Below are 18929 nucleotides of genomic sequence, written 5' to 3'. Positions count from 1 at the left end.
ACTCATTTTATGAAGAAAAAAAAATTAATCGTGCACAAACCTTTAAGTGGCTCAATGTATTTACTTAACAATGTATCAAGCTATTCATGGTAGAAATAAAATGATCAAATTTAGTTTAAAAAATGTGTTTTAAATTATAAATGTCATTTTTTTCCTTTTATATAACAAAATAAATGATGTTCAGCAAAGGTGGGATCAATGTGTTGTGGTGGAAATGATGGAAATGATAGAAATAATCGCTGGTACTAGGATCCAGCCATGACTGTAATCTTGACAGACAGTCGGCTGCACCAATCAGAAAGCGCACTGTCATAAGTCTGGACCAATCACACGCCGCGTCTGCTGAGCTGGGCGGGGACATAGTAGAAGCGACGGGCTGGTTCAGCGGCCATTGATGCTCTTATTATCGAGGACAAACCGATATTAATTCCTGTGTTTGTGCGTTTTATTTGCGGTCAGCAGCCATGGTGTCCCACTCTCTTGCCCTGCCGATGATCTGCTTCACCACGTTATGGGCGCTGGTGGGAGTCGTGGCCCCGTTTTTAGTGCCCAAAGGACCAAACCGGGGGTAGGTGGCGTAGCCTGCTTCAATTGATTCCAATTAACGCGTCTCCCTTTATTCGGTATTCCGCAATTTGAATTTAAGATAGCCGTGTGTGTTCGCGGTATTAACCTGATCTGAATTGTATGTATTCGGTTTGAGTTGCATATTTAGAAATGCGTGAGGTCACCACCGTACCCCTGCTCATGTGATGGAGGCCCTGCGTCCTCCATCCATCCATCCATCCATCCATTCATCCGTCCATTCATCCATCCATGCATGCATACACACATAAATACAGATAGTCATGGCCAAATTAAAAGAGGGAGGCATAAAAAAGGCCTTTTCCTGTGAGCAAAGTCGGTCTGTTTCAATGCGTGTTCTTCGTGTAATAAAACTCCAAAAGGCGTTTAAAAATGCAATACAACTGTTATATTAGACTTAATAGATGCATTAAAGTGGCCACAGAGTACATATTTGTCGTGGTGGTTACAGATCTGACAAATATTTTGATATCTAAAACCTTATACACCGGTCAGCCATAACATTATGACAGGGGAAGTAAATAAATAACATTGACCGTCTTGCGACAATTCAACGTTTTGCTGGGAAACGCTTGGAACTGGAATTTATGTACCATCCACCCAGACCAGTCCAGACAAATAGATCCCAAACTGGTCATCAAGCGTCCGTGTGAATGCACTCGAACAAGCCAGAACAATCCAGACGCTACAGGACATCCCCAGAAGGCCCATGTGGTGGACAGTGGTCATAATGTTATGGCTGATGGGTGCACAGCCCACGGGTTGGTATAAATGCTGTGACAAATCCGTGTCGTCTCACATGATTATGTCACCAAACACAACCACACAATCTGCTACGTTTGTGCCTTTATGTGTCCCAGTTAAAGTGAATGCTGTTAATGTAATATTGTCGCAGTACGTCTTAGCTTTGTGGAGGGGACTAAGCATCAGAAAGGTAATTTAGCTAAACGCACTGACTGAAATCTGTGTTAGGTTCAATGCATGTTCTAAAATGATCATCCACTGCTACTTTCATCTCATTGTTTTGGCGTCAACTAAACATGAAGACAGTCATAAAATGGGATTTAATGACTATTATGTCAGAACTAATGAAGTGGCGAGAATCACAACAATCACACAAGTACGTGATGATTTGTTAATGGTTTTAGATTGTAAAAGAGAAGCTGCTCATCACACTGTTTCAGAATGAGTTTTTATGATTGCGTGTGACTGTCTCCTCTTTTCTCTCGGACAGTGTGATTGTCACCAGTCTCATCCTCACAGCCGTCTGCTGCTACTTGTTGTAAGTACAAACTCACTTTGCGTCTTCTTATTTGGTGTTAAGCTGCAGTCGTTTTGCGCTTTCAAATAAGGTCCCATTCAATCCTCACATCAACATCCGACCTCTATTAAAATGTGACATCTGCAGCAACAGAGGTAAATAAAGACAAGACATCCTCCCTGGCTACTTTAAATGAGCCTTTAAGGACGTTCTTTCCAAACCCTTCATTTCTTATGGTGTATTTCACTATAAGATGGGTGGTTGAATGTCTGTGATTACGTTATACACGCGGTGAAAAAGCAGGATTGAAGTGCAACCAAAGATTCGGTTCTTGGAAGAGATCATGCTGCTGGGAGAGCAGGAAGAGACAGGTAAGTTATTCCAGTCATTAAAACGTCCAAAAACTTAAAAGTAGGCATGCATGAACACAGTGAATGTTAAGAAGGAGAATCTAAATCTAAATGAACGAAGAAACCTGCGAGAGAAAGTGACAAATCTGATTCAGATTCAGAGAACTTTATTTATCCCAACAGGGGAATTCATTTGCAGCTTTTCCACATGCATCCCATACACAGTCGATGAATCCAATAAACAAACGAGCCAAGGAAACAATACGTGCATGCACATAGTAACTCCTTACGATCAATAAAATCAGCAGTAAAAATCCAATAAATAACTAAAATCCCATGGACGAATAGAATAAATAATTAAGATAAAACCATAAAAGTTTCATCTGAAATGAGTGGGGTCTGTGTTTAAAAGCTTCACGTCAGAAGGAATAAATGACTTCATGTAACGACTTGTCCCACCTTTGGGCACATTATAAAAACTCGGCTGACAAAATGCGCTCTGATTGGCTGAATATTTACTCTCTGGGCCACTCGTTCCTCCCAGATAGTGCCCACAGTTCCAGTCAGTGCTCGATTAAACGGCTTTCAATAAAAGAATAGTTACATAAGATAGTATCAGACGTTAAAAGAGCGTAATTTCCTCTTTAGATGAATTGTTTGATGAACAGAAAATGAATGAAATGAATGAGAATCCTCCTAAAAATCAATATTAGGTGATGAAAACATGGAGCAAGTAGGTGAGGTAGTACGGGCTCACTGTATTTTATCGCTCCTCCACTAGAGGGAGTCAGAGCTCCTCCAGTGCGGTACCTTCACCAACGGACACAGTCCACAGTAGAGTCTTTAAAACGAGTTTCACACTGAACATGCTTCAGAATAAAGAAGAAATATGTGGATGAGTGGGAGGAGTTTGTAAGAATAATAACTACATACATAATGTTAATCAGCAGTTTGACTAAATGTTCAGAATTTATACAATTTCGAAGGATACCTTGCAAACTGAGACCTCTGGATTAAATAGATAACATAAAGTATTTATGCAAATTACTGTAAGTGCTGTTTATATCTCTGAAAAATGTAATTGCAATGTAGCAAGCAGTTCAAATTTGTATTACTCCAAATTCACTAGATCCCAGACTGATCAAGTATCTTATGGATGATCCACAGAGGCCCAGGGAAAGTATACACAATATTGGGAAGGTGGTCATAATGTTTTGCCAGATCATCAGTTTATCTGATTACGTGAAAGAGGAATTTTTTTTTATAAATATTCCATCCATGTAGCTGTAAACTGACTAAATAATAAATAAAACTAAGGCAGGAGTAAATAAATGATTTAATAAGGATACACTGTGGACTGGATGCTGTCATTAAAATGCACAGCGGCCCGCCGGGTTAAATATAGATGTGATCATATTGATTGAAACATCACCAGTCTTTCTGAATTAATCGGGGGGGTTGGCGGGGAAATAAATAAATAAAAATCTGCTCTTGCACAAGAGCACCCCTGCTGGCTAGGAGGTCCCAGACCACTCAGATCTGTTTGCACCGTATTCTTTGAAATTAGCCTCTTGTAACCGAATTCTCCAGGACGGATGTTAATGGAAGGTCTGAACTGAAGCTATGATGTAGTTCAGCTACTTCAAATACATTTAAATTATCATAGCACTTTATCCGTGACCTTTTGTTGCTGAGAATGTGGACATCAGTTCTCCACCCTGATTCAGGCCAAGGTCCTAAAGCTGTTTAACTTCACACTGAACATTTAATTCTTTAATCCTGAATCAGATGGATGCGTCCTAGCTTCCTTTCATGCCTTCTGACCACTAGAATCAGTAAATTCATAGAACCTGAGTTACATTTGTAACCATCGTCTCCGTCGTGCATGAGAATAAATCCGTAGACACCGGATTTAAAACTCTGGCCTAATGTGAAACACAGACACATCCACCAGGCTCTGATTAGCTTAAAGAGCATCACATGAACTTGTCCGGACAGGGCTTTAATATATTTCCTCCCGCACTATTGCTTTTTCATTGCTAGTTGAACTCATTCGAGTGTGCGTCCTCTTTTATTTGCGTCTTCGCGGTAATGACTGAGATAACAGGAATGTGATTCATCTACAAATTACACAAACCTGCAGCAAATTTAGACCCTGGCTGTCGAGAGGAGAAAAAAAAAAGACAAGAAAAAGCTTAAATCTTCTTTGAATTAAGGAATGTGTGTGGCTGTGTACTGACATGAGATCACCATGGTGACAATCCCTCTTTTCTCTCTCTCTCTCTTTACTCAGTTGGTTAATAGCCATTCTGGCTCAGACCAACCCCCTGTTCGGCCCACAGCTGAAGAATGAAACTATATGGTATCTGCGCTACTTCTGGGAATAAACAGGGTGAGTTCACTGCAGCACGTTTTCAATGGAAACCGAATCTTGTTGCTACATGTCGGTCGAGGCACGCTACATGGATGCTGAATAGGCTTCAACTTTTTTTTTTTTTTTTTCTACATTGCCGTGTTATATTTACAATCAATACGCAAACTAAACTAGAACCACGTCCTTGTAGCGACAAAACATCTTCTCCCTCTTCTGTTTTTGGGGCGGTGGGCATCGCGTCAGAGCTCCCAAAGGTCGAAGAGGATCCAAAGTCACATGACTCAACATGTCTGCTGCGTAGAAGACAGAAAAATTTGGACATTGTGGATGTTTAGCGAGGTGGTAATAGGAGATCATCATTCAATAGTACAAACTTGATTCAACACCTACAAAGAAATTGAAACCGAATATGTCAAGTTTACTCAGGCAAAGGCTCTTCACCCCAACAAAAACACGAAACGCTGGACGGATTTAAAGATGAGAAAGGTTTCATAGAGACGGTGTCAGGAAGAAAACTTACTCAGACAGAATTCGAGAGCTTATGTTGTTGGATGACGAGAACATTTCTGGAGTAGAGAACACAGGTTTCCTGGAGCCAAAGTACGAGCTACCATCCCCACACAACATAAACCTTGACAGGAATATTTATTGGACTGAATGCGGTCGCATCTAGGACAATACAAGCAAGAGAACAAAAGCTTTTGTGAGTGTCTAAGGGGGATTCCATTAACGGTACCACCTGTTAGCTGAGGCTAATGAGCGGTTTAAAGTTCTGCGTTAAGTTGACACAGAGGCTATGGAGATAGCACAGACACCTACAAGGACTGTAACATCGTAGCCTGACGTGCATGTAGAGTACAAGAGCTGTTATTGGTCCTCTTGGTAGTAATATGTTTCTGCTTTAGTATTTCCAGCCTTAATTAATCAAAATATTGGTAAAAGTTTCAGTCGCCATTGTTGAAGGTGAAGCAGGATGTAGAAACAAAACCCGACTGGCAAAAAAAGACACAGCGCCGACTAGTGTTTGGGTGAAGTTGATACAAACTGAACCAGACTGACGAATAAAAAATAGCTTGCTCCGGTACTGTTCATTTATTAAAATCTTATCCTTATAAAATGATAGTAGTGAATAGTTTTCAGTGTCATAACGATTCATAATTCAGTGTAGTGAAATCAAGCTAATTGACACAAAAAACCGACGAATTATTGCCTTAATTGGACTCTAAGTGGACAACTGAAGTGCACGTAAACACGTTACTCTCTTTATCTGATTAAGACACCCAGATAATGCGATTGGAATTCGGATTTCTCCGACATGTAAACACCTTAATCGGACTATAACTGGATAACTACATGCGCTGGCATGTGACCCTGGAACAAAAACATCCAAGAAAGCCAGTTGTAGAAGAAGAAGAAGGTGAACAGAGCCGGTGGAAGAACCACCTGACGGATAGCACCAACTTATCTACACCAGAAGTAGCACAAACGTTACGTATGAGATTAAAAAAGATGAACTATTATCCACGTGGTTGCTGTTTGAAATGCCGGTCTGCCTCATGAACGACTAAAGGTCAACCGGACAGGGGGCCATATTAACCTGCTGAAAAGACAAATATCGCCACCTAGTGTGGAGGAGGAGGACATGTCCCCATCGATTATTCGATTTTCTCCGCTGCATGTAAACTGGGACCAGGACTTTAGTCAGAAAGTCGAATTTCGGCTCGTCCGATTGGTCTGCTGAAGTCCTGGCTTCCGGTGTCTAGGTTGCGGTTCTAGAGGTAACGTGGAGGCGAGACATTTGCAACCGTTAGCAAAGATATTAGCAAATTTACTAGTCTTTCATGTATGTTTCTTTCTTCAACTGCACCTACATTTGAAGCTAGTGTATTTTTCAAGTTTTTAATGATTAGCATGTACAAGTTTCAGTCCTAAGTCTACGACCTTTTCTCTGGGGATGTATTGTGTTGCCATTTTATGACTAATCTAGCAACAGCAACACAGGTAGTCAGGACTCAATAAAGGTTCAGATTGTTGTGGTGCTTCGTCAGCAAATCGAACAGAAGTCCAAAGACAGGGTCAGTTTAATAAAAACAAGGCATATATACTTTTTATTAGGGCTGAGTATATACAGTGATTTAGAAATATTGCAGTTTCAAAAAAATTTTATTCAGCCGTGAAAGAGATTTTCTCTAAACTAATGTTGTCGTTGGCTCCAGAGATTTGTGGTATTTCCACAGTCTTTGCTTCTGTGGAGCTCTTTCCTGCCCTGTAGCTCCCTTAAACTTGGACAAACCTTGTTTTGTGGACTTGCGAAATTTGTCGTGTTAAACCAGATAATATTGAAAGAGACGATGCAGGAAATTATCGTGTTTTTAAAAAGAGATTTGTATGAATTGACTTTCGTATGAAGATCGTCTTGAACAAACCCTTTAACCTCAACTCTAAAGTAAATGTCTCCAAATTTAGTCCACATCTGCTACAAAAGCCGTGAGGCCAAAGAGAACGACCTTGAGCTCTGTGGATAAAAGACGAGTGGGTGAATTTTTAAAATATCAGCAAGTCTTCTTATCGTTAGCACCGAGCTTCAGTGACACCAACAGTCAAACCTTTAAATTAGAGATTAAATATAGAAATGACTGAACACTGAAGTCACTGAACCTGACATGTGTTGTACATCCTCAAATGCAACACCGCAAACTTCAATCACAACATTTCTGCTTCAATTCAAACCAAATGCAGTGAATGTGCCACTCTTGGTGACCTTTTGAAAAGTAGTGGTTTTATAACAGAGACCTCCACGGTGGAAGGGGGTCATATTATGTTTGGTTTATTTTTTTGTATGAAAGTCAAAATCTTCTGCGGAGACCTTTAGACACGAGCTTCGGAACATTTCCTTTTTCTTGCCAGCTGCTTGGTACCGACAGTTTTCTGCTCCTTCATTTGCTGTTTGCAAACCGCGCTTCTCTCTCGGTGCACAGCTAGAGGGGTGGGAGAATTGCCACCAAACTGCCTGCAGTGACAGAAGTGGCATTCAGGCGTGAATATTTATCAGCTACACAAAAATATGAGCCCACTGAAATGCTAAAAGAGCACTTTTTGCCTTTCGAACAACGTGATTCAGAAACATGCCTTGACCCTTATAGGCGGTTTAGACTCGATACTTCCGATACCAGGTCTTTATGCTCTAAAATCGATTCTCAAATCAAGATATCGATACTTTTGATACTTCAGTCATTGGAGGTGATGTAGGAAGACAGTGGAAAATAACTAAACTATTGAGTTGTGGCAACACAACAAACCCAAACTCAGGTTAAACCACAACACAGAATACGAGGCATTAATGAGGGGTTAACAGGGTCAGAATTAAGATGTAGTCAAACAATAATTAATTTTAATAGTCGTATTATTTTACCTATTTCTTTTTGTTTTTAGTGTTTGTACGATTGTGTCCCCTTTTCGGTTTTTCTGTTGTTGTATTAGCCCGACTATACTGTAAATGAGGCCACTACTTCCATGTACTTCAGAGTTTAAGATAAATAACTAAATTACTGTGATGTCTTGTAATATATATATTTTTTTATTTTATTTTTTTAGGTTATCAGACACATTAGGGTGTATTTACACAAAGTATCGGTATCGGATCGGTATCGTCGTACCTGGCCTGATTTCTACTCGGTATCGGTGGTGTTGAACAGCTGTAACTGACTTGCACCTCCTAATAAATATAACTGCACACCACAGCGACGCAGACCACAAGAGCTGATATCGGTCCGTTAGGTAGTATCATGTTTCCTCTTTAGTATTTCTGGCTGCTTCTCCATCTCTGCAAAGTTTGGATTGATTGTTTTGGGTCAATAAAGAATCGGTGAGGTTAACTAGGCCTGTCACGATGAAAAATTTTGCTGGACGACATATTGCCCCAGAATAAACAGTATTATTGTCAACATTAATTTGAGACCACTAATAATATAAGTACACCCTTTCAAAAACAAGTAACTTTTATTTGTCAAGAGTATTTAACATTGTGATTTTTTCCTCGCCATGTATTACCTGCATTACTTTACGTTCTACGTTTGCAGCAATTCACGAAATTCTGGCTTTTCAACTGTATTAAAGGGCTGCATTTCTTTTGCAGTGTAACATGGTTGTGTATCAGGTGAACGTTTTTTTCATTGCCTCTACTTTTAAAATCTGATACGACGTCAAACTGGCGCGTCCGTGTTAATGGCCTCACCTTGCTCATTCGGTTTAAATCTGAAATAGGATAAGATAAGATATGCCTTTATTCATCCCACAGTGGGCAAATTCTGGTTGTTCACAGCAGCAAACATTCAACATCACAAGCAGTGCACACAAAATATCAAAAATATATAAGAAAGCTATATTACAACAAACAAGGTATGGCAGGTATGTAAATGAAATGTAAACGGTATATATACATGTAGTTAAGCTTGTGTTCTCACACTGGGGCCGTGACATTCAGGTTTGAAATCATCCCTTTTACTTTTACAAATTTCTACCCGTGTTGCCATGCTCTTTACTGTAGAACGACGAAAAACAAGGAAAAAAAACATGCACATGGCGATATATATCGAGGTGGGCAAAATTATCGAGTTTGTTTTCATTTATCGTGCGATTAATTGATTAATTGATTTATCGATTATCGTTCCAGGCCTAAGGTAAACTAAGGAGGTTCGGAGATACAGACGTTTGTAGGACTGGTGTTAGGTGAAGTTTCCCAAAAAGTTTCAGTCGCCATTGTTGAAAGTGATCCGAGTGGCAGAAAAGACACAGTGGCGCCGACTAGTGTTTGGGAGGAGTTGTTGCAGAGCGAGTCAGACACTAGTATAGATTCACACCGGCGCACGCTACGTGCATAAGGTCCCGCAGAGGCATAAAAGAGCCTTTACATTCAGTATTAATGATCTTTAGGAATATTTACACATGATTTAAGTCAAGATAATTCCTGTACTAAAACTTTGTCTTTTCTTCTTTGTTCCAGGACTATGACGTGAGGCCTCTTGTCCTTCCTGTCCTGTGGCTCGCTGGACATTATTCCATTAAATACACCCACACACACACATACAGTCTGCAGATGTCATGAATTATTTCATAAGTTGCAGCATTGTGCAACAAACAAACAAAAAAAAAAAAGTCAGTTTTCTGTGAAACCTTGGGAAATGTTAAGAATAATGTACAGTATCTGGGATTAAGGATTTATTGAGAGGGAAGTGAAATCCATTAGGAGTAGATATTAATCTTGTGCAATGTGCAATCCTTTAGTTTTTGGCTTTGTGCTGTCGTCAACAGGGAACACGATTTCTTTTTTATTTTTTATGTTTTGTTTTTTTTTCTCTAAACGTGTTTGTATTTATTTTGGCTCGCGGACACTGATGTAAGCTTGTTGTAATCACCTCAGTGTCCACACTGTCTTGTTATATAACTGTTATTATCCGTGATGTAACGCTGTGTGTGTGTGTGTGTGTGTGTGTGTGTGTGTGTGTGTGTGTGTGAAGAGTTCATTAGCGCGAGTGCTTGGACGTGCAGCCGTGAGAATCTCCCAAAAACTGTAAAAGTGAAGAGCGATTCCCTCCACTTTAGGCCACTCCAGCATGAAACTCCCTCCCACATTCCCCTCATGCTCCACGCCGTGGAGGTCCTCGTTGCCATGGTGATCTCATCACCCAATTCAGTCCGTCTCCACTCGACCCCCTTCTTCTTCTTCTTCTTTTTTTATTTTGATGAAATCCCTGCCCATTATCGGCCGCTCCTATATCCTGTAGGTCGTGCTGTAAAAAAAAAGGACGCGTTGTTTGAGTGAAGTTAACGCTCCCTATGATCAGAATTATTTTTTTTTTTTTTTCTTAGTGGCTCTTTAATTCTTGACCGAACCCCCCCCCCCTGCCAGCAGCCCTCGAGCAGCAGTGGCAAATGTCTGCCTTTGAATGCATTCCTCTACGGGAACACAAAGCAGCGAAGAAGTACAGGAGCTAGCAGAGATTAATGCCTCTTGATATTTAATGAAAGGCCAACAATGCCACTCTGTGTTGAGATCAGTCAATAAAAAAAATGTGCAGGGGCTTCAGTGGCAGTAGTTCAACCCCCGTGCACATGCATTCAAGTTCGGACTCTGAACAGATCAAGGTTATTTCATTTCACTCTGCCGCAACACAACATTGACTTTACAGCGAGCATCAGCTGACTCACACCGGAGCCTTTTTATTCCCCATCTCTACTACTTTCCTCTTTATTTATATATATATATATATACTGTATAAAATGCTGTCATTTTGACACACCTGCCTCCTCCAGATGTTTTAAGACAGTCACCTGCCAGCCACCACCACAATTACACCCGTCCTCTCCACTCCCCCATCTCCAACCTTCAGTACCTACCCACCTTCCTTACCTCTCACCTTCCCCCTCCCCCCTTCTCTGAAATCACTTTGCTTCAGCCAAAAAGAATCAAAATCAAAATACAGCTACTTTTTAGAAAGACCAAATTACGTTGTATCTCTTTCCCCCCAGCCCTTTTCTGTAGTAGTATTTGTGGTGGAGGCACGCATCTAAAAGTGGAAATAACAGTCGTGCACACTGTACCGTGATTCACTCAAAGCGATCGTACCTGATTAGGACTGAAGCGGACTCTTGTTGCAGTTAAGCTTCACCTCGAGCTGAGGTTGTAAACATTCGGGCGGCGTGGACTCATTGCTGAGAGTTTTATGTATGTTGGTGTTCAAAGCAAACCCGATAGACGCTCGGTAACCTTAGCTCAGCTGACGGCACGTCAAGGCAACGTTCTCGTGAAACGCGCCATCACTCTCGCCCAGCCGAACGAACCGGGAGACCGTCGAGACTTCAGGTCACCCTCCCTCTCAACATGCCGAGTGTGAACACCTCGTAAAAAAATGTTGTAAAATTCCTGCCACTTTTTTTTAAATTTTCTTTTTTTTTCCTCCTGTTTCTGTTTCTGTTAATCGTCCCTGGATATTATAGACGAAGGTCAGGCCTTAGTTAAGAGTCACCATGGTAACAAAAATCCACTAAAACGTACATGGCGAGTTCCCGTATGTGACCTTGTGTTAGAAGTAAATGCTTCTATGTGAGTGGCATTGTGTGTGAAGTACCCAATAAAAAGACACGTCTCGTTCAATCCGGTTGCGCTTTTCACACGTTATTAATGACCCTCCTGAAGGTTTCGCTTGTGAAAGAAACCCACGCATGCACAATGAAGGCACCCACTGCGGCAAATGAGTTCAAAGGGGCGCAGTGACACTTTACTCGAGGGTCGAGAATATCCGGGAGACCTTTACAAATGTATTTACCTTTGAAACATCCAGTTTCTGTTCTTCCTAAGCATCAGACGTATTTTTCGGCTCTACTTTGGCTTTAATTATATCATTTTTTTTGTTTGTGCGAAAGAGGAAATCTGTACTGAGCTGCTCAGATCTCTGCCGATGTTGCACGCGAGAGGGAAGGGCCTCTGGCTGTAGGGCTGAGACAGTCTGGTCATGTTACCTTGGCGATCAAGGACAAGGCCGACTCCCTCATGGGAGATTTGTACAATGCCACAGTGAGACGGGCATGCATGATTCATACCGAACTCGACGCATCTGTCAGGTGCAAGATTTTTTGCCAGAGGAACCTGCAGTGTTTTACAATCAAGACGTCGAAACCTAATTCTGGATTCATGCTCCCTTGTCACATTAAGGAACTAAAGAAGTTTAGTAAATGGAAATTGAAAGGCATATTTGCATACTCATAAATAAGATGATTAGTTCTCAAACCGGTCCTCTTATTCCTGGAGTGAACCAGCCAATATAGCAGAAATACAACAACAACAAAAAAAAAAACAACATCAACAACAACCTTGCAGTCATAATTTATATCTCAGTGGGAAACATTTTTTTTAACTTGTGAGAAGATCATAAACAACTAATTAGGACGTGATAAGAAATGATAATAAAAAACTAAAGGAATAAATTAAATTTGCAAATAGCATCACGTAGATTAGTCCCTAAAATGATGGACTCGCTTCAATAGCTGTAGACAGAGCCGTGTATCAGAGAGAGTCTGGTCAACTCAAATCATGGCGCCATGGTTGCTACATCAGAGGTTAGATTCTACAGTGTAACTCTATGGGGGTGGATGCTGAATTAAATGTCTTATTTTCACCATTAAAGGGCCTATAAATGTTATCGCCAACGTCTCTCAATATGTAAAAGGCCTCAGTTAAATATCCCAGCGTCTACTTACTTTAAATATCTTAAATGAACCTGTAAAATGCTTTGTAGTCCAATCACCTCATCAGTCATGGAGCTGTGTTTACCTTCCCCCTTAGTCTCTGTGTTCATCAATCACCGTTAAAAGGTTGAAATTACTCTGAAAAATTATAAATACCCAGAAATTAAACTAGCTAGAACACTCTCCATAATAACTTAGTAGTAACCGAGGTAAAGTTAAAGTTAAATGTGTCTACATGGACATAAATTACATGAACACATGGGTTTCACAGTATATGTGACGCTAGCTGCTATTTTTCTAAGCCTTTAGTCTAGATAACTAGCTAGCATAAGGCTAGCATAAGGCTAGGTTAACTTAAAAACTTTATTTATTTGTAAAGTGGTGTTTTTGAGATCAAGGTTCACATTAATGATGGTATGACTTTATTTATCTGTATAAAATCTTGCCAAACGTCAGAGAGACATTGACATTTACCTCATCACATAATAGAGAGAAATCAGTTGACATCCAGTTCTTCCTTTTAATCTTCTGCTCCATAACTTTCTCTGTTTTTGTTCACTGGGGAAACGGTGGAGTTTCCTCCATGTTTTCCTGATCCTGTGCTGGAGCCGTAGGCTGAGCACTGTGGCATATTTTAACTTTTAATCCAACTTTATTCTCTGTTATTGTCACTTCTCTATGGGTGAATATTGGTTAGATGTATCTAACATGGCGCCCGTGAAACACGTTACCAGCTCAGAACCAATCAGCATAGAGGGACAGCTCAGACGGTCCATTCATTAGTTGGACAGACTCTCTCCAATATAAGGCTCTGGCTGTTGTTTTGGTACCAGTTCCACCTACAGGCAAGAAAATAAACTACAATTGACAAAAATCGCACCATCTAGAAGCGACAAAGAAATAGCTTGAGATTTTTTTTTTGTTCATATGAATATTTTAAAGAGTCCACGTTGAGTGAAGTCACCTTGGTTCGGCCCAGATTATCTGGAGACGTGAGGGTTTTACAGATCTACTTTTAGACCTCTAGAACCACTCGCAGGCCATCAGGGCTGCACTGATTAACATAACACGTCTGATGTTCAGGATGTAAAATCTGTACAATTAGCACTTCCTTAACACCCAATGAGAGGAATTAGTCCACAAGGACACTGAGCAGCTGATGGTGTTGTGACCCTGAGGCTAATGTTAGCAAGCACACAACTGTCGACCAATATTAAACCCCTTTTTTTTGTTTTGTAAGTTTTTACTTTACCCTTTGTAATGGTAGACAAATTGACTAAAACATGTGTGTGTGTTCTATGAATTATTAAATATGATTCATTTAATCGTGAAAATTGGGGATGACACAAAAAAAGGCAAGTGGACCTTCGCAGCATCAGGTTAGAAAGAAAAGAAAAATCACTAATATGAAGTAAATTTACTCACATATTTAGATAACATTTTAAAAATTGCATTTGAATAAATTAAAATTATTTTATACCGTGTTTGGTTTGAAGTAAATACACGCAGCTTTAATTGACTAAATATTCAGACTGAAATATCAGTAACATCATTCTTAACTGTAAGCAGAGATTTTCAACATTATCAAAGATTTGGCTGCAAAAAAAAAAAAAAAAAAAAAAAAAAGGTCATAAAAATCCATGAAATCAGCCATTTTGGAAAAGGCCACCAAAAGTCTGATATTAACTGCAGAGCATGGATGAATCCACCAGGGGGCAGATGGCCACTATCAAATTGTACAAAACGTGTTTCAGGTGGTGCCGAGGTCTCAGAAATCAATTTATCAAAAACATTATACATCTGGTGTAAGAGCAGCACGACTGTAAAATGACCAGTCACTGTACATGTCCTCCTATCCATAATAAATACAGCGAAGCTTAAATGTTCCTTGCACCCCTCCAAATTTTCTACATTTCTGCATAAAAACTAGTTGCATTCCATTTTCACAACCGCATCTCGTCTTAAAACTGACTCCAGTTCTCTCAGTCATCAAAGAGAAATAGTGGAATATGAAATTGCTCGTTCGAGTTCCATGTTGGAAGCTTAACATTCAAATAATAAACCATCTGTTGCAGTCTGGAAAAACATCCCAGCTTCCATTTAATGTTTTAAAGGAACAATATAAAACCGCTCCACCACAGGGTGCAGTTGTTGGATTTCAGTCATTGAAATACAGCTCCCAGCCCAGAGGTGGCAGCACTGAGCACAAGGCTACTGGGTTCTTTAATTAAGGGTGAGTGTAAAACTCACCTTTAATTTTTTTCCTTCAGTGTCCACATAAGTGTTATTCAATCAATACACCTACAGAGAGCGCTGCATGATCGCAATCTATACATCTGACTGCAGCAATTAATTATTAATCCATAACAGGACACCAGTTAATAACAACACTACATATTGCATGTGTGCAATTTAGGGAAATGGTAGCAGTGAATCATGTTACTCTTATTTAATCAGTAACCATGGTGAGAGTACTGCACTGCACCATTATTAATTTATTTGAAGCTTGTTGATATTTTTACCTTCCATTAAATCCACTGGACATGTTGTACTCAAGAGAAATACTACTATCGTACACTTACCAGAAATGCCGGTACTGCATATGCTTTAAATATAATACAGTCCATCCTTGGCCTACATTTCAGTTTGAACAGATTAATGCCAAATGAATACACATGACTTATGTGCACACTCACACACCCAGCAGCCCACAGGCCGACACATAGGGGGCTTAACTGACAGCCACAGATAAACATAAACACCCCACAGCTTATCCTCTGTAATATTCATAAAATGCACCATGACAACCTACTTTCCACCAAGAGAACATTAACATTTAACAATCTTTATTATGCAACACAATACCAGCTGACCTATATAACACTGGCTGCACTATGGATGGATTTCTTCTCAACGCCACAGAGCAGCTGCAAGTTTGCTGATCTATGTTTTCGTCTGTCTACACTCTGCCAGAGCAATTAGAGAAGCTGTTTTTAAAAGCAGATATCAATATACAGTTACATGATGAATAACCCTTTGAAGCCTGACATGTGAAATATAGAAAAAGTCAGAATAGGCTTTTAATTGAAGAGGTTATAGGGTCCTTAAATAAAATGGCAACTGCAAATTGCTGACCACAATTTTTGTTTTGTATTTTATTTATTTATTTTAAATAAATTGGAATCCTTTTTATTTTGCCCTTTGGTAGGAAAACTGTTTCTTTCCTTCCTTTTTTCCGAATTGGTTAATATATACAGTATATTATGCTAGTAATTCAGAAGCTAGACTAGGCAACAAAACTTCTATGTACGATCACCCCTCTACTGGCCTGATAGTGTTACTCTAACATGACTGTACTATTATTTTGCATAGAAAATTTACACATGAATATTTAAAAAAGGGGCATAATGTAGATTGTATCAAGACATGTGCGACATTATAGATTGAGGTTAATGTCTATACATATTTGATATACTATTTTTGAACACAATTCGACTTTAACTCAATGTATAAAGTTGGAATTATTTCTATTGTAAAGTAAATAAACATATACAAACATCAGCAACAGCGTAAATTATATTCTGCAACATTTTCAGAATTAACAAAGATTCACCTGCAGAAAACTGTAACGTCAATAAAAGCAGCCATTTTGGAAATGGCTGCTAAAAGCTACTGACTGCAGAGTGCGGATACACCCACCAGGGGGCGCCATGTGGCTGCTCACGGCTATGACAATGTCAACAAACACAGGGAACTTTGAGACAACATCATTCTATCCTTTGTCTCTCCTTTTGAACTGAACAGACTTGCGGACTTTTAGCAGGCTGTGGGGCTAAGAGGGAGGTTTATGTTTAAACCACATACTTTTCTTTTTTTTTAGGGGTGCTGGGACAAAGTTTAGGGGTGCACCCCTAAAAATGTGCTAGACATGAGCTATGCTGATACTTTGACAGCTAGCTTAAACACAACTCAGCTAATAACATATTGCTTTCACATTATCCTCTTAGCCTGTATAATAGTCATCATTAGCATACCCATTAGCCTATTTAACAAAGCTAAGCTAGGCTAGGCAAGAACTTTTATTTATCATCACCCCTCTACAGGCCTGAGAGTTTATAGACGAGACCTGTAGTCAGTATCACAATGTATGGAGCATCTCACAGGATTAGCTTGATAGAGACACTTGATAGAAAACTCAAGTGCGCACAATAAAGAGAAAATTAGCACATATAAATTCTTAGACGCACACAACTATGCCTCAAACAAAAACATCAACAAAACCTAGCTTATAAACATTTAACGGAGGAATTGCATGAACTGAAGTTCATGCCTAGCTTCTCATATGCTAAAGGTGGTTATTATACAGGGTAATGGCTAAGAGGCTAGGGTGCTAACAGATGCTATTTTAACTCAGAGTTGCAGCTGGTATGCATTACAGTTTCAATTTGGAGCTATTAACCCTCCGTTTCGGGCTTCCTACAAACACAACAAGGTGACATTTTGAAACCAGTAGCTAGCCTCTCATTCTACTTTGTGGTTTTTGCCTCCAGCTAACTGCAGAGACATGGGGCGTAACACACGTCTACATATGTATATATATATATGTGTGTGTGTGTGTGTGTGTACACATACGCTTTTAATATTAAAATATATAAATAAACAACGTAACTTTATCAACAATACATACACTGTAATGTATCACGGCTACTCTTCTAGGTTTTATTTTCAGACTATGGGCGCGCTCAGTCCATAAATTAACTTTATACAGAAAGGTAATCAGCAGTTGTGATGTAGAAAACAGTTTTAAAAAGTAATTTCTCAATACTAAGACAGGAGAAATTATTATTTTCATATGTAATTTAAAACACTGGTACCTCTTTGGTACATAAACACTGAGATATAAAGAATGTTTTTGCCATAACGTAGCTTAGTACCCCGTTTTAAACTCCTCTTTTTTTTCTTCTTTTTTTTTTTTTTTTTCATCTGTAAACTTAAGTTTGGGTTCAAATTTTAGCAAAACCACCGGAGGCCGCCGGGCTGGAGTCCGCTCCTTTGTTTTAACATGCTGGAGATGAACCGCTTCCAGCGGGGTTCAGCTCTGAAGCGTCCCGGGACCCAGTTGAGGTCACCGGGTTCGTAGCCTCAGTCCTCCCGGTGTCCTTAAAGACGGGTCGTGAGTCTCCGCCCATCTGACGATGCGTGTCGTACATGAAAACCATATCCGTTTTCACACTGACTTCACGGGTCAAGTTAGAGTTGCCACCAAACCGGAAGTGGGGTGTAAGATCACAAGACGTGTTACGGTAGATGATGAATCTCTTTCTGCCTCTAAACACTGTCAAACACAAATATATTCACAGCCTACAAGAGACTATTTATTAACTAAAACACTGGGCTGTATTTTTACGTTCATGTGTAGAGTTGGGATGATATTATTTGGCTTATTTGTCATTGTTTATCTCGTTTTAATACAAAATAAAAACGCAGTTGTTACATTTCATGTATTCAAGCCATAAAAAAACAACCTGGGACTGGGTTTCTCAAGTTTTAAAACATTATTTTGGATGTAAATAAACTATAAATAAAATTGTACTGCTATTTTATTCATTATTTATTTTACTACCTTCATACATGTTCTCTGTGTACTTACCTTAAATATGTTTGTATATCAGACATATGTTTACATATACACACAACCTATCTCATGTTTAGTCCATAATTTATACTCTTAGGCCTGAAGTAGTCTTCTAATGTCATTTTCTAATGTGTCATATATGATATCGACAATAATATTAACCCACACAAACTTGATATCATGTGCAATACCGTCTCTTAACTTGAGAATGCGTAGAATTGATTAAAATTTTTATTTTATTTTACTTTTGTCTTTGGCTACTCTCTTTAAACTACCTGCTACTGCAGCACTGCACATGTCCCCACTGTGGATCAAATACAGGGTTATTTCATATCTTATCGTACATTAACAGCTATATTTATGCAGCCTTGGTTGGTATTTTTTGCAGAGACATCGTCAACAATACACGGTTGAGAGTTTGCGTCAAAAAACACACGCACACAGACACACACAAAAAAAAACGAATTTTATTTTGAAAAC

At 39.5% G+C, this 18929-nt stretch overlaps 1 protein-coding gene across 1 annotated transcript; it reads left to right on the top strand.

The window, feature by feature from the left end:
* Positions 1-346: 346 nt before the first annotated feature.
* Positions 347-11723, top strand: atpv0e2 (ATPase H+ transporting V0 subunit e2). Its single transcript, XM_047577303.1, has 4 exons — positions 347-568; positions 1820-1867; positions 4490-4588; positions 9573-11723. Exons 1-3 carry the CDS (start codon positions 465-467, stop codon positions 4581-4583), a joined length of 246 nt encoding a protein of 81 aa, XP_047433259.1. The 5' UTR covers positions 347-464; the 3' UTR covers positions 4584-4588; positions 9573-11723.
* Positions 11724-18929: the final 7206 nt, after the last annotated feature.

Source organism: Mugil cephalus, chromosome 2 (genome assembly GCF_022458985.1).
Source record: "Mugil cephalus isolate CIBA_MC_2020 chromosome 2, CIBA_Mcephalus_1.1, whole genome shotgun sequence".
In the NCBI taxonomy this organism is placed as follows: Eukaryota; Metazoa; Chordata; class Actinopteri; order Mugiliformes; family Mugilidae; genus Mugil; species Mugil cephalus.
The sequence above is the reverse complement of the archived record's forward strand: the minus strand, read 5'-3'. Positions and strand labels throughout refer to the sequence as shown.